The 13,377-nt window shown below is 42.3% G+C and overlaps 1 protein-coding gene across 1 annotated transcript in view; it reads right to left on the reverse strand.

Annotated features, from left to right (window-relative positions):
* Positions 1–4,205: 4,205 nt before the first annotated feature.
* REEP5 (receptor accessory protein 5) overlaps positions 4,206–13,377 on the reverse strand; it is a 39,736-nt gene continuing 30,564 nt past the window's right edge. Inside the window, exons 4-5 of the mRNA XM_077757201.1 lie at positions 11,358–11,526; positions 4,206–6,564 (exon numbers count right to left, since the gene is read on the reverse strand). Of these exons, the coding sequence (XP_077613327.1) occupies positions 6,515–6,564; positions 11,358–11,526 (219 nt within the window). The 3' untranslated portion in view covers positions 4,206–6,514. The remainder of the gene's footprint in view (positions 6,565–11,357; positions 11,527–13,377) is intronic.

A 13,377-nucleotide genomic window follows, 5' to 3' on the forward strand; every position in this document is an offset into this window, starting at 1 on the left:
TTAACCGACTGAGCCACCCAGGCGCCCCAGAGCCAGCTAGTTTTAATAGTTGCTTGGCTTTTTGTTTTTGTTTTTCTTTTAGGCATTAACTTCCATCTGTCCAAGAGGATGATATAGTTTTCCTTCCTTTACCCCTCAATGTATGCTTCCTGTCTTCCCTCCTACCAATATATTTTATAACTATTAATCAGTATTCAGAATTCACATTCCTATCCTATATTCCATTCATAGCTGAACCATACAGTACTTTGCTACCAAAAGTGTGGTCAGGGGTCCAGCTGCACTGGTCTCCCCTCGGTAATTGTGAAAAATACAGAATCTTTGGCCCCAGCCCAGAATTTAAAAGATCCCCAAGGGATTCCTATGCTGCACATTAGAGTGAGAAACTGAAGGATGCTATTGTTATTTTTGTTTGGATTTGTGTTTTCCACAGAGCAAATTATTTTTTTATTTGCTTAGTTTTTTGAATATTTATCACTAACTCGACCACATACTATCGGCTGTCAAAATAATCCTTTTAAAGAGTTTTTCACATCAGTTTAATTTCATCTTCTTAAAGAAGTCACTTCTAGAGCCTGGTACTTGGTTCTCATCTCTACTGGTCACCCTTTAGGCCTAGTGCACAGCTTCACTCTGGGTTCTCTCTTCACCGTCATCCAGAGTGTCTTGCTCCACTGCTTTGCTGTTTTAGATATCCTGTATTATGGAATCTTGTCCATTCTGTCTTGGGTTATGTCCTTGTTTGCAGCCCATCTTAAGGATTTTTCTGGGGAAAATGCAAGGGGGGGTGGTGAATGTTCTTACACTTTGCATGTCTGAAAGTGTCATCACTCTACCCTCACACAGTTTGTCAGAGTATAGAGTTAGATTTGAAAGTCATTTTATTTCAGAAGTTCAAGGACATTGCTTCGTGGTCTGACTAATGTTACAGCTGAAGGGAAGTCCAAGCCACTCTATTATTATTATTTTTTAAATGTTTTTGTTTATGTCTGAGAGAGAGACAGCGTGAGCAGGGGAGGGTCAGAGAGAGAGGGAGACACAGAATCCGAAGCAGACTCCAGGCTCTGAGCTGTCAGCACAGAGCCCGACTTGGGGCTCGAACCCGTGAACCATGTGATCATGACCTGAGCCGAAGTCAGTCGCTTAACTGACTGAGCCACCCAGGTGCCCCTAAGCCATTCTAGTTAATGATATTCTGTGACTCACATTTTTCTTGTTGAAGCTCACAAAATTTACCTATTCTAAAATACCATAGTAGTGTTCTTTGGACTTTTTTGTATATTGTGCTGGGTACCTAATGGGTCTTTCAATCTGGAAACCAGTGTTCTTCAGTTCTGGGAATTTTCTTGAAAATATTATTGATGGAACTTCTTTCTGATCTTGGAACTCCTTATTTGGATATTAGATGTGCTGGACTAGTTCTCAAATTTTCTCATCTTTTTTCCCCTCTTATTTCCATTTCTTTGCCTTTATATTCTATTTCCTATATTCTATATTCCATTTCTTTGCCTTTATATTCTATTTCTAATTCTATTTCCTAGAATTCCTAAGCTCTGTCTTCCAACCCCTTTATTGAGCTGTTCATTCTTCTTGTATTTTCAACTACTCCAAGCTCTTGTCATCTGAATATTTCCTTTTTCTAGCATTTTGTTCTTTATTTATGGGTGTAATTCTTATTTCTTTGGGGGCATGCTTTATATTCCTTTGTTTTCAGTTTCCTTTTTGTTGGTGGTGGTGGTTTTTATTTTCATCCCTGTCATACTAAGTGACTTTCCTTAGATTGATGGTGGGGGGAGGGGGTTGTTGGTTTTTTAGATTGATGGGTTTTTGATTGAAAAACCAAAAAGCTGATTGGAAGTTCTGAGCACGGAAAGAAAGGTCTGCAGACTGAATTTTGCTATAAGGATATCGGAGTCAGATGTTTCTTTAGGGGAAATTTCCAAGATCCGCAGTGTTTTTCTTAGACCTGTCCCCTAGAGTCCCAACACATTCCCAGGAGGACAAAGGCCTGGGCACCCAGTGGGAGAAGTTGGGAGTGGGGGAAATGGGTCTTAGCATTGAGCCTCTCAATCCTGTTTCTATTACAACTTCTCTCACTTAACTCTGCCTGTGTTCTCCCCACTCCAAAGATACTCTTACTATCCATGGAGGACAAACTGCCAGTCTTTTGCCTGGAAGAGGATAAAGTATTTCTTTCTCCATTCAAAAAAAATTTTTTTAGTTCCCTCCCAACATTAAGGTTGCTCTTTGCAGTTACTTTGATTTTAGGGGTGACTTTATAATGAAAAAGAAAATACTTATTTTGAGAGAGTACAAGCAGGGGAGGGTCAGAGAGAGATGGAGAGAGAGAGAATCCCAAGCAGGCTCTGCATTGTCAACACAGAGCCTGATGCAGGGCTTGAACCTGCAAACTGCAAGATCATGACCTGAGCCAAAATCCAAGTCAGGCACTTAATAAGACAGCCACCCAGGTGCCCCTGTAATGAAAAAATAATTTTAATGTTTGTTTATTTTGAGAGAGAGACCAAGTGCAAGTGGGGGAGGGACAGAGAGAGGGAGAGAGAATCCCAAGCAGGCTCCATGCTCCCAGTGCAGAGCAGGATGCAGGGCTTGATCTCACCAACTGTGAGATCTTGACCTGAGCTGAAATAAAAAATCAGATGCTTAATCAACTGAGCCACACAGGCACCCTGTAGTGAAATGTCTATACCAAAGAGATTAGGTGTGGCAGGCAGAATAATGTGTTGTCCCTCCCCTCCCCCCCCAAAAAAAAACCTTTGTGAATATCACTTTATATGACAAAAGGCCATGCAGATGTGATTAGGAATCTTCAGCTGGAGAAAGTAGTGGTTATCCAGGTGGACCCATTGTAATCCAGGTGGATCCTTAATAAAAGGGAAGCAGAAGCTCGAGTGCTAAGGGGCCACAAGTCAGTGAATGCAAGCGGCGTCTAGCTGAAAGCAGCAAGGAAATGGATTCTCCCCGGGTCTCCAGAGGAATGCAGGCCCTTTTGGATGTCTGATCTCCAGAACTATAAGCTACTAAATTTTTTGAGCCTCTAAATTTGTGGCAATATGTTACAGCAACATTAGGAAACACACCTGGTGAATTAATGTTAGAGAAGACAAACTGTCTCCAGACCTTGGGATTCTTGACTTCAGTATGGTTTCTACAAGTTCTCAACACTGGTTACATAGTAGAATCACCCTACAGTTTTAAAAGCATACTGGTACCTGGGTACCACATTAATGTTAGAATTTCTGGTAGTGGAGGCAGATCCCAACATTTTTGGAAAGCTTCTCAGGTGATTGTAATACGCAGCCAGATCTAAAAACCGCCTTATACTAAGTGTAAAGGTAGTGTTTATCTAACCCAATGGTTTTATCTCAAAGTGTTGCTCCTGGATCATCAGCATCACCTGGGGATTTACTGGAACTGCAGATTTTTCAGTCCCACCCCAGACCTACTGAATCAGAAACTCTGGATGGGACCAGCAATCTGTTAGAACAATCCCCTCCTCTGCAGAGAAATTCCAATGCACACTGAAGTTTGAAAACCATTGATCTAACCAAAGAACCTCCTTATTGCTCTTAATATTCCATGAGATGTATATTATAAAGAGATTTCATAAGCCAATATTGTAATAAAGAGCCAGAAAAGATTTAATTAAGGTCATTCTCAAACATTTCCTATTGTACTACATAGAACTTAATATCTGATGGCTAAGGATGTGAACTCTTACTCTAGACATCATGATTCTAGATATACAGACATGTAAAAGCAGTGGTAGAAGACAAAGTAGACCGAAGCATGCCCTCCAGAAACAGACATTTTAAATAAAATTCTCAAGTTCCTCATTACTCGGTCTCTCCTTAAGTACAGAGTAATTTGCAGGCACATGCAAGAAAATATACTTAGAGGCAACCAACTTCTAGGAGCCTGTGTGTAACACAATATGTGGTAGAAAGCAGCTTAGGTTTCCTTTAAATCTAGTGCTAATTGCTAGAAGCGTTTCAGGGTTGTTTTCCTTGGGGGGGTTTTTCCTCTGACACAAAGTAACCACCAGGGGAAGATTATAGGCCAGGTGAAGAATGAGGTTAATAAAAAGCAGTGTTTAAGGTTCATTTACCTTTATTTACTTCAGATATTGCTTAAATGATTCTAGATTTTTTTTAAAGACCCAGAAAATAAAATGAAGCATAACAGTGAGATAACAGAATTTTATTTACATCCATTTCTATTTAATATATCACATCTTCAGGATGGGTGATAACTTATTGAAAGGCTATGCTCATTTTCTTCAGGCTATGGATAGAAAACTCTCCCAGAGTAGCAATAACTGTTGATCTGAAAGCTTTTAAATAAGGGAAGAACTGTTGGGGAGATTGTTTGATTTTTACCCCTGAAACACCATTCATGTGTATATAAATGCTTGTTTTCTAGCTAGACACAGGCTCAGTTAATTTTTCAATTCTTCAGATACTCTAGCCATGGTGATATGTTATTTGGGAAATCTAAACAGACACAATTGCTCAACTCCTTAACTTCTGTCATTAATATGTACACTTTCACTGCCAAAAAGAGTAACATAAATTTCTTACAGAATGCACTGCAGGAAGAAGCTGTAAGAACAAAATAATTGCATTTAGAATATATTTTCTTACTCTAGCAGTTTTTAAACTGGTATCAGCTTGTAAATTGTTATGAGCAATAGTAACTTTTATGCTACCCGCTCTTGCATGATATTTTATACTACTGAAAGTTAATATTCTACATGCTGACGACCTGATTATATATTCTGTATGCTAGAAGCTACTGCTTTTCATTCTTCTGCCACCAAGAAAAGTGTACTTTATTATGGGGGAAGGAATTTAAGTACTCCTGGAGGAACTTTTTTAAAATCAAGGCTTGATTTTCTCCCAATAATTAATTGCTTGTTTTCTAAGTTTTTCCCCTTTAAGGTAAGTTTAATAAGATGCCTTATGATTACCACTGTCTTGCCAGAAAAATATAAATACCCTGATCCATATTATAATATTTAGGTGATATTGTCCCTAATTTTGGTATCTGATATTTTTTACATCATGAGATTTCATTATGATCTTACCCATTATCCAAAGGAGAACTAATCATCTCCTTTTCGTCTTGAAAAGTATTTTACAGATAGGAAAAACAAACTTGTTAGTTTTGTTATACTCAGTTTTGTTTGGTCAGTGTCGTCTAACTCAGAAGGATGGTTGGTTTTTGTAGTCAAACGAGTTAAAGAAGTTCCTATAAGCTGGCTGATCAAACTGGAAAGCTACGTTAACTTTTTGTTCTGTACGTAAACTATGTAGTTACCTGCAGTTTATCAAAACAGAGTATAAAGGTGAAGGCATTTAAATGGACCACAAATTATTTTGACTTGTAAACTAGGGAGGCCTCTTGCATTAGACCTTAAAGGCCAGAGAAAGAAGGTGAAAGCAGCTTGACTTCACTGCCAACTGGATTATAGGTTATATCATCCTTTCATTCTCCCAGCCTTGCTCTCAGAGCCTGGTGTCATCATTAGCATGTAGCTGCTAATCATATAAACAAGAACATAATGTAATCGGAGATGGGAAAGTCTAGAGGTTCCTTAGGCTAGTTTAAAAAAAAAAAAAAAGACTAGGAAAGAAAACAAACCAACATGTTAATCAGCTTTGAAGGAGAAATCATGGATGGTTTCCATTGTAGCATCTTAAAAACAGACAAATCTAAAGTTTGTAATCATATTTTTTAAGGCCATAAGACATTATTACTAGTTCTATAGGGAGCTGGGAGCTGTGTATTACTCGTGTGTGTGTACGTTTCCCCATCTATCACCAAAGTGACTGCTTTACACAGCTATTCTGGTATTCAGCTGCTACAGTGAAAACCACCAGGCCAGCCCCTACCCAACCTCATTTGTCACCTAACTATTCATTGGATATATCAGTATTTTTTTTTTTAACTTTCTTAAGTATTATTTAACACATCACACCAGCCCACTGGAAACCAGCTTTTGGCAGGCGCTCCCTATAAGCATTAAACATGTCACAGTCAGACAGTAACATTTCCCTACACGTATGTATGCACAAATACATTAAAAACATTTAGTACAAAATTGTACATAACATGAAGTAGAATCTTAAAGGGTATCCTAAAATAGAAGTACAGAGAAAATGCATGCAGAGAGGCTGTTGAAGTACAAAGCCTGTGGGATATAGAATTTCAAGTTTCTATTTCCTGCAGGCTGATAACATACATCTTTTCCTACCCAGAGGCAAAATATATTTTCTAAAAATATGGACGCTGCCCATTGCATTAAATTTAAATGCCCCCTATGTATATAGACAGTAAAAGCAAAGAAAAAAAAAACACATTCCTTTTTTTAATATATCAAAAATGTTTCAAGGCAACATTATTAAAATGATTATACCACAGTCCCTAATATGACATCAAGCGCTAATAGGAAGGTACAGAGAGGGCAAAAAGGTCTCATCCAGTCAGGGGTTTAGGTGCTCTTTTTTTCTTCACCGAGTAAATTCACTGCTGCTTTCTTGGCTGTCGGGAGGAAAGAAAATTGTGTCAAGACTATCTGCAATGCCAGCTCTGTGCCTAATGTACTGACAAGATAGCAACTTGGATGACTCATACTCAGATGAGAACACACTGAGGTCTGCGGCAGGGCTGAGAGTTTCCAGGAAGTGGACAAGACAGACCTCTTCAGAGCAAGATCCCGAGTACCCCAGCAGAGCTCTTCAAGGCCATCTAGCCTAACCTCCCACAGTAACCATGTCTTCTACGTCCTCCTCCACGTTGTCACAAGAAGCAGGGACTCCCTGGGCATGTAATGCTCCTCTGCACAAGCAAGAAATTCTTGTTTGTGTCTGGGTGCTCGCCTGTTTAACTTGACTATGTCTCAGTCTGATGACAACTAGGTCCTCCATCCCATGGTGACAAAAAAAAAAAAAAAATCAGAGTGTCCTTATTCCTACACCTCAGAAATGAAGTATTTATACACCTTTATATTATCTTCATTGTGCTACCATTTCCCTCTAAGTGTTTGAGTTAGTGGCAATATACTACATTCACCAAGAAAATATTCTTACATCTATGGGAGATAAACTTTCCTCTTCCTAATTACCAAGCGACTTGAAATGTGCTAGAAGAACTAGTGTGGTGTGTGAGATGGAGGGGGGGTGGGGGGGAGATGTTACAGAAGCTTCTAGGGCCTCCTGGAAGAATCTGCAAAGCGCACCTGTTTTTGATGGGGCCCAGAGTCAAGCACTACCAGTCCCTACCTATTCACTAGCTGCCTGAGAGCTGTTCTCCCTTTGCTTAAAGTTGCTGAACAAAGTTAACAAGAAATTGTAGCCTCTCTCTTAACTAGCCCATTATAAAAATTTACTTCCTGTAGAATCCAGAAGTTTTGAAGAAAAGTCGAAAATGGGTCAGCATGTAAGTCCCTCCTAACTTATTTTCATTCTTATACTCCTGCTTAGCAATGTGTCCTATCAAAGTAAAATTGGATTTTAGAGTACTGACATCTAAGAGAACTGAGGGACTAAGAAATGTGAGTGAACTAGACGGAAGTGACATCACCAGAGGCTGCTGGTTAGGCCAAGGCAAGGAACAGGAAGGAAATTTCTTAAAAGGATACTGGCAATCCCCAGGTGGGAGGACATGAAGGCTACAAGTCAGAAAACACTTAAAAACGGGGGGAAGGAATGCAAGTAGGCTGGCGCTGTGTGCCTGGGAGAGGAGTCCAGTGGAGAGAGGGTGTGCGGGGACGACAAGGAGAACGCACCCGAGCTGCTGGAGAGCTGCCCCGGGGATCTCACTTGCCCAGTGGTCAGCTCGATCCTCCTCTCCCACTTTCTAATTACCACCGAGCTCTCAAAACAAAATGGTAAATCTTCATCCCTCGCTACTTTTGTCCAATTTCTAAAACCCTTCCTGTGCCCTCTAGAACTCAAGACCCAGTCATCGGCAAAACCTCCTCTATCTCCATCCAGATCTCCGAAAATTTTCTTTCACCTTCTTGCCTTTACAGAAATCAGGCTGTTCCCTGAGGACACTGCTGTCTCAGGCGGTGGCTATTTATTTTTTCTTTCTTCCTTGACCCTAGTACGCGCAGGTCTGGAGGGTTTGGTAAGCAGTCTTTGTTCTTCATTGCCACGTTCAGAATCTCATGGCATCAGATTATATATGCCACCAGCCTTTCTTTTTCCAGTCACCTCAGACCCTTGGGCTGTGCTGCGTCATTCCTTTAAGATTTCCAAATTTAGTTATCGGCGACTTCAGCATTTTTCCAGTATCCTGGCGTCTCAGCCGCCCCCTCCAGTAACCTTTACGCTCCATCCTACCGATCCCCGCCTCCTTCCTGACCCCAGGCACTCACTCCACGATCCTCATCACTACCTGTGGCCACAGTCCCTCTATAGTCTCAGTGTCCAGCATCCCCTCTCCCCTACCACACCCAGCTGTGCAGCACACGCCCTCTGTTCTCCTGATTCAGAGTCCTCCCCGCCACCTTTTCCACCGTCCCTTCCCTCCTCGGCCAGCAGAAGTTCCAACATCAGACACTAAGCGCTCCCTGGTCCCTCTCTCACTTCACGGTTCTTTACGCAGTCAGCCCTGGCATAGGTCCCCCCTGGCTCTGCAGCTGCAGAGCTAAGTGTGTCACTTGACCTCACCTTAAGTCCACCAACACAACCTCAAGTGAGCCTCTAATACTCCTGACAGTCACGTGGCACTGCCCCGGTCCGTCCGCTCTCCCAAGGTCCTGAAGCGACCAGCAACCGACAGTCATGCTCACTGGTTACTCGTCTGCGCTGCTTTCACACTAGTGTAGCAGAACTGAGTAGTTCCAAGCCAGAGCTGATGGCTCACAGAAATAACATTTATTATCCAACCCTTCACAGAAAAAGTCTGCTGACCCCAGTCCTAGGTACCTATTCCATACCATCTTGTCCTTCTGTCACCATCTTCCCCATCCTCTCTCCACCCATCTTTCTTCCTACTTCACTGAGAAATGTGGGGTAGCGGGAAAGTCCCTTCTGTAGGCGCCCACCACCACAGGCACTCACCTGCCAGCGTCTCTACTCGTGTTCTCAACTACTGTGCCCCGTGACCAGTCCTGTTCCTACTCTGGTTCCCGTCGCCTCTGGTCTAATTGGAGATGGAGCTCCAGCAGCTCTCTCCTCACTCACACCCACTTTTTGCTCTCTGCTGGATCATTCCCACTAATTTTCAGACATACTTTGTTCCTTCTACTTTCAGAAAAAGAAACTACATCCCTAGGACCCTAGTTCTTTCTTCCAGGTGCAGCCCCGTTCTTCTCTTTTTTGCAGGAAATTTCCCAAAAGACTTCCCTACATTCTCTCAGCCTTGCTTCCCATCTCTCCAATTCATTCCAATCAGCATGTGGGTCCCACCACTCCACAAACTATGTTGTCAAGATCACCAGTGCCTTCACTGCCAAGTGTAATGGTCAGTTTTCAGTCGTTACCTAACTTGACCTGTGTCTGCAGCAGGTGACCCAATGGGAGTGGTACTGTCCACTCTTTGAAACACTTTATTTGGCCCCAATGACACCAGTCACATGGTTTTCTTGCTACCACAACTGGCTGCTCCTTATCAGTCCACTCTGTCAGTTGCTTCTCATCTCCCCAGTCTCAAAACGTTGGGGGCCACCACCTCAGACCTTATATTTCTAACTACATTCACTTGCTTAATGATCTCATCTGGTCCCATGATCACTATCCTGCTGGTGACCCCCAAATGTATTATTTCTAGCCCAAACCTGTCTCCTGAACTCTCAACATATATGTCCAACTGGCTGCCTGACTACTCTAGGTACCTAATAGACCTAGAAACCATAGAGACCATAACCTCAAAGTTATGTCCGGAACCGAATTCCTTATTTTCCCCTCTAAACCTGCTGTATCTAGTCTTCCCCAGCTCCACACCAATTCTGTCCTTCCATGTGTTGTGGCTGAAGAGCTTGGCTTCATGCATGATTCCTCTCTTGTGCTCCATGCCTGATCCATAAGCAAATCCTATTCGTTCTACCTTCAAAATGTATCAAGAATCCTGAGGCTCCTTGGTGACTCCGTCGGTTAAGCATCCGACTCCTGATTTCAGCTCAGGTCATGATCTCATGGTTTGTGGGATCAAGCCCTGCAACAGGCTCTGTGCTGACAGTGCAGAGCCTGCCTGGGATTCTCTCTATCGCTCGCTCTCTGCCCCTACCCTGCACTCTCAACAATAAATAAACATTAAAAGTATACATATCAAGAATCTAATGACTTCTTGCCCCCTACTGCTACTACTATGAGCCAAGCCACCATCGTCCTCTCCAGCCAGATCCCTGCAAGTGCCTTGTTTCTTCTTGGTCTCCCGGTTTCTTCCCCCTCCCCCTTCAGTCTACTCTCAGCACTGCAGCCTGTTAAACACAGGATGAATCACGTTGCTCTTCTCAAAACTGTCCAGCAGCACCCCATCTCCCAGAGTTAAGCCAAAGCCTCTACAAAAGCCTATAAGACCTTACCTTATCTGTATCCTTCCAGCCACCACTCCCCAACCTCTCTGACCTTATCTCCTTCTTCTCTTCCTCTAGATCCACCCCTTCCAGCCATACTGCTCCTGCCTCCAGTTTAAACAGTTCTTTCTATCAGGAGCATTCTTCCCCATGGTTTCTTTCAAGTCTGTTTCAGAATAGTCTTCCTGATGAGGATTCCCTAAATCACTCTATTTAAAATTGTATCTTTCCCTCAGCCCCTGATATTCCCTGTCTACCTATCTGCTTTATTTTTCTCTATATCCTCTAACTATATAACTTTACATTTTTACTGTCTATTTCAACAAGAGTGTAAGCTACATGCGTTCAAGGAGTATGGTCTGTTTGGTTCATTGGTTCATCCCCAGTGCTATGTACGTGCTTGGCACAGATTAAGCACCTCAGGAAATAAATACTTGTTGAATGAATGAATCAGAACTTAAAGGGCATTCTCTTGACCTCTAACAAAAGCAAATTTGAAACAGTTCAACCTGAAATGAATTAAAAAGATTCTACTTATATGTAAACACAGATGATTCTCTAAAATCTCTGCCCACCACAGGAAAGTCATTTGTCCTAATGTGCTGACTAAACACTGCATCAAATGTGGGATGGTGGGAGAATCTTGGGAAAAGTAAAGGGCAACGGGCTAAGTGTTGGTAAAGAAAGCCCAGAGTAGCCTCGGCATTTGGCTGAGGAAAGCTGATAGGAAAGAAGAGAAGCAGCTTGATATTTGGGCCCAGTGCCTCTCATGTCCTCTCACCTGCTGAACTCAGCTGCCCCTGAGTCTTACCTTCTTTAGTGATGGTATCTACGGTCTCTTTGGCTTTGTCTTTCAAGTCATTCACCATAGTGTCCACCTGGGACTCATGCTTCAGGAAGAAAGGATGGATGACACGCTTGTACAGCAGTTCCGCCCCGTTCGAAGGGCTCGGGGCCATGCACCACAACAGGAAGCCACACTGCATAAATGAGAGCCAGCAGGTTAGGGACGGCAGTGGGCATCCTGACAACACACACTGCTGCTGCCTCGGCTGTGTTCTCCAATAGCATTTCCAGTGTTCTTGGCAGGGTTCAAGTGCCCTTTTTTTTTTTTTTAATTTTTTTTTTAAATTTATTTCTAGGAGAGAGAGAGAGACAGCGTGAACAGGGGAGGGTCAGAGAGAGAGGGAGTCACAGACTGAAACAGGCTCCAGGCTCTGAGCTGGCTGTCAGCACAGAGCCCGACGCGGGGCTCGAACCCACGAACCGCGAGATCATGACCTAAGCGAAAGTCGGACGCTTAACCGACTAAGCCACCCAGGCGCCCCATCAAGTGACCTTTTTTTGATGGAAAAGAAACACCTGACAAATAATGACCTAGTAACGCTGAAACTGAAAAAAGAAAGGTAAAACACACCAAATCCGACGTCCTAACTTCCTTCCTAACTTGGATCACTTTTTAGTTTACAGCTGCAAGAAGTTCTATTAATCATAACTCTTAAAACTCAATTTAAGAAACACAGTACTTAACTGCATGTATAAAGAAAACTCGGTCTAGGGGTGCAGAGTCAGTTAAGTGACTGACTCTTTTCAGCTCAGGTCATGATCTCATGGTTTCTTGGGCTCCAGTCCCACATCAGGCTCTGCACGCTGGCCACATGTGGCGCCTGCCTGGGATTCTCTCTCTCTGCCCCTCCCCCGCTTACACTCCGTCTGTCTCAAAACAAAAACAAAAACAGAAGAAAGGAAAAAAGCTCTGTCTAGATGAGCCCGCAAGGCTTTTTCTCCGCAGGCTTACCCCAGTAGGTCTGTCACGTGTATTCTTCCTGTTTAGACACAACACCCTGGCCGTCTTTTGAGTTTTTCCCTTAGCAGAATCTCAGTTTTTGGTACTTTTTGCCTTTAGGGAATCTTTACAATCAGCTGTTCATTATCTTCCACTTTGTAGATATCATTCCTAACTCTCCTATGGCTCTACTTTGCCATTGAAATAAAAAAGAGACCAGAATTATGCCCTAAAAACTTGAAGAACAAGAATTGTCACTATATATATATAACCAAAAAAGTCTTACTGTTTATTCAAATGACAACAGCTCATTCTCATCTAAGACCCTGTAAAAAAAGAGCATATATACAGTGACATGCTCATTTTCCCAGAAAGTTCAATAAATAGGGGCGCCTGGGTGGCTTAGTCAGTTAAGCGTCCGACTTTCGCTTAGGTCATGATATCGCAGTTCGTGGGTTCGAGCCCCGCGTCGGGCTCTGTGCTGACTGCCAGCTCAGAGCCTGGAGCTGGTTTCAGTCTGTGACTCCCTCTCTCTCTGACCCTCCCCTGCTCACGCTGTCTCTCTCTCTCTCTCTCTCCTAGAAATAAATAAAACATTAAAAAAATTACTAAAAAAAAAAAAGTTCAATAAATAGCCTACTGGGTTCTCTTAGGGTGAAAGATTCCAACTATACTATATTCCAGACAGCCTAGGTGATATAAAAAATGAAGTCCTTTCTTGAGATTCTAAATCGGTACATTTTATAACTTCTCCTTAAAAAAAAACAAAAAACAAAAAAAAAACCCTCTCACCTCTTCTGTTGTCCATTAAACTCTACAGCCTTAGTCCCTGTTATTCCAAACCAAAGAATGTATTCAAATAACCAAGAAGCTACAATGCTTTTCTAAGATAGTCTTTTGCGTTTGCTCTAGAGCTGCAAAGCCGGTGAGGGACTAAGCCAGTAACTAAACTTTGGGTTTAAAATGCACATATTTGTGCCCCAAAGCTCACTCCATCAGTACCATGGTGGCTCTGAGAAATTTATATTGTATTTGTATTACATTC

Source organism: Crocuta crocuta, unplaced genomic scaffold, assembly GCF_008692635.1.
Source record: "Crocuta crocuta isolate KB4526 unplaced genomic scaffold, BGI_CrCroc_1.0 scaffold131, whole genome shotgun sequence".
NCBI lineage: Eukaryota > Metazoa > Chordata > Mammalia > Carnivora > Hyaenidae > Crocuta > Crocuta crocuta.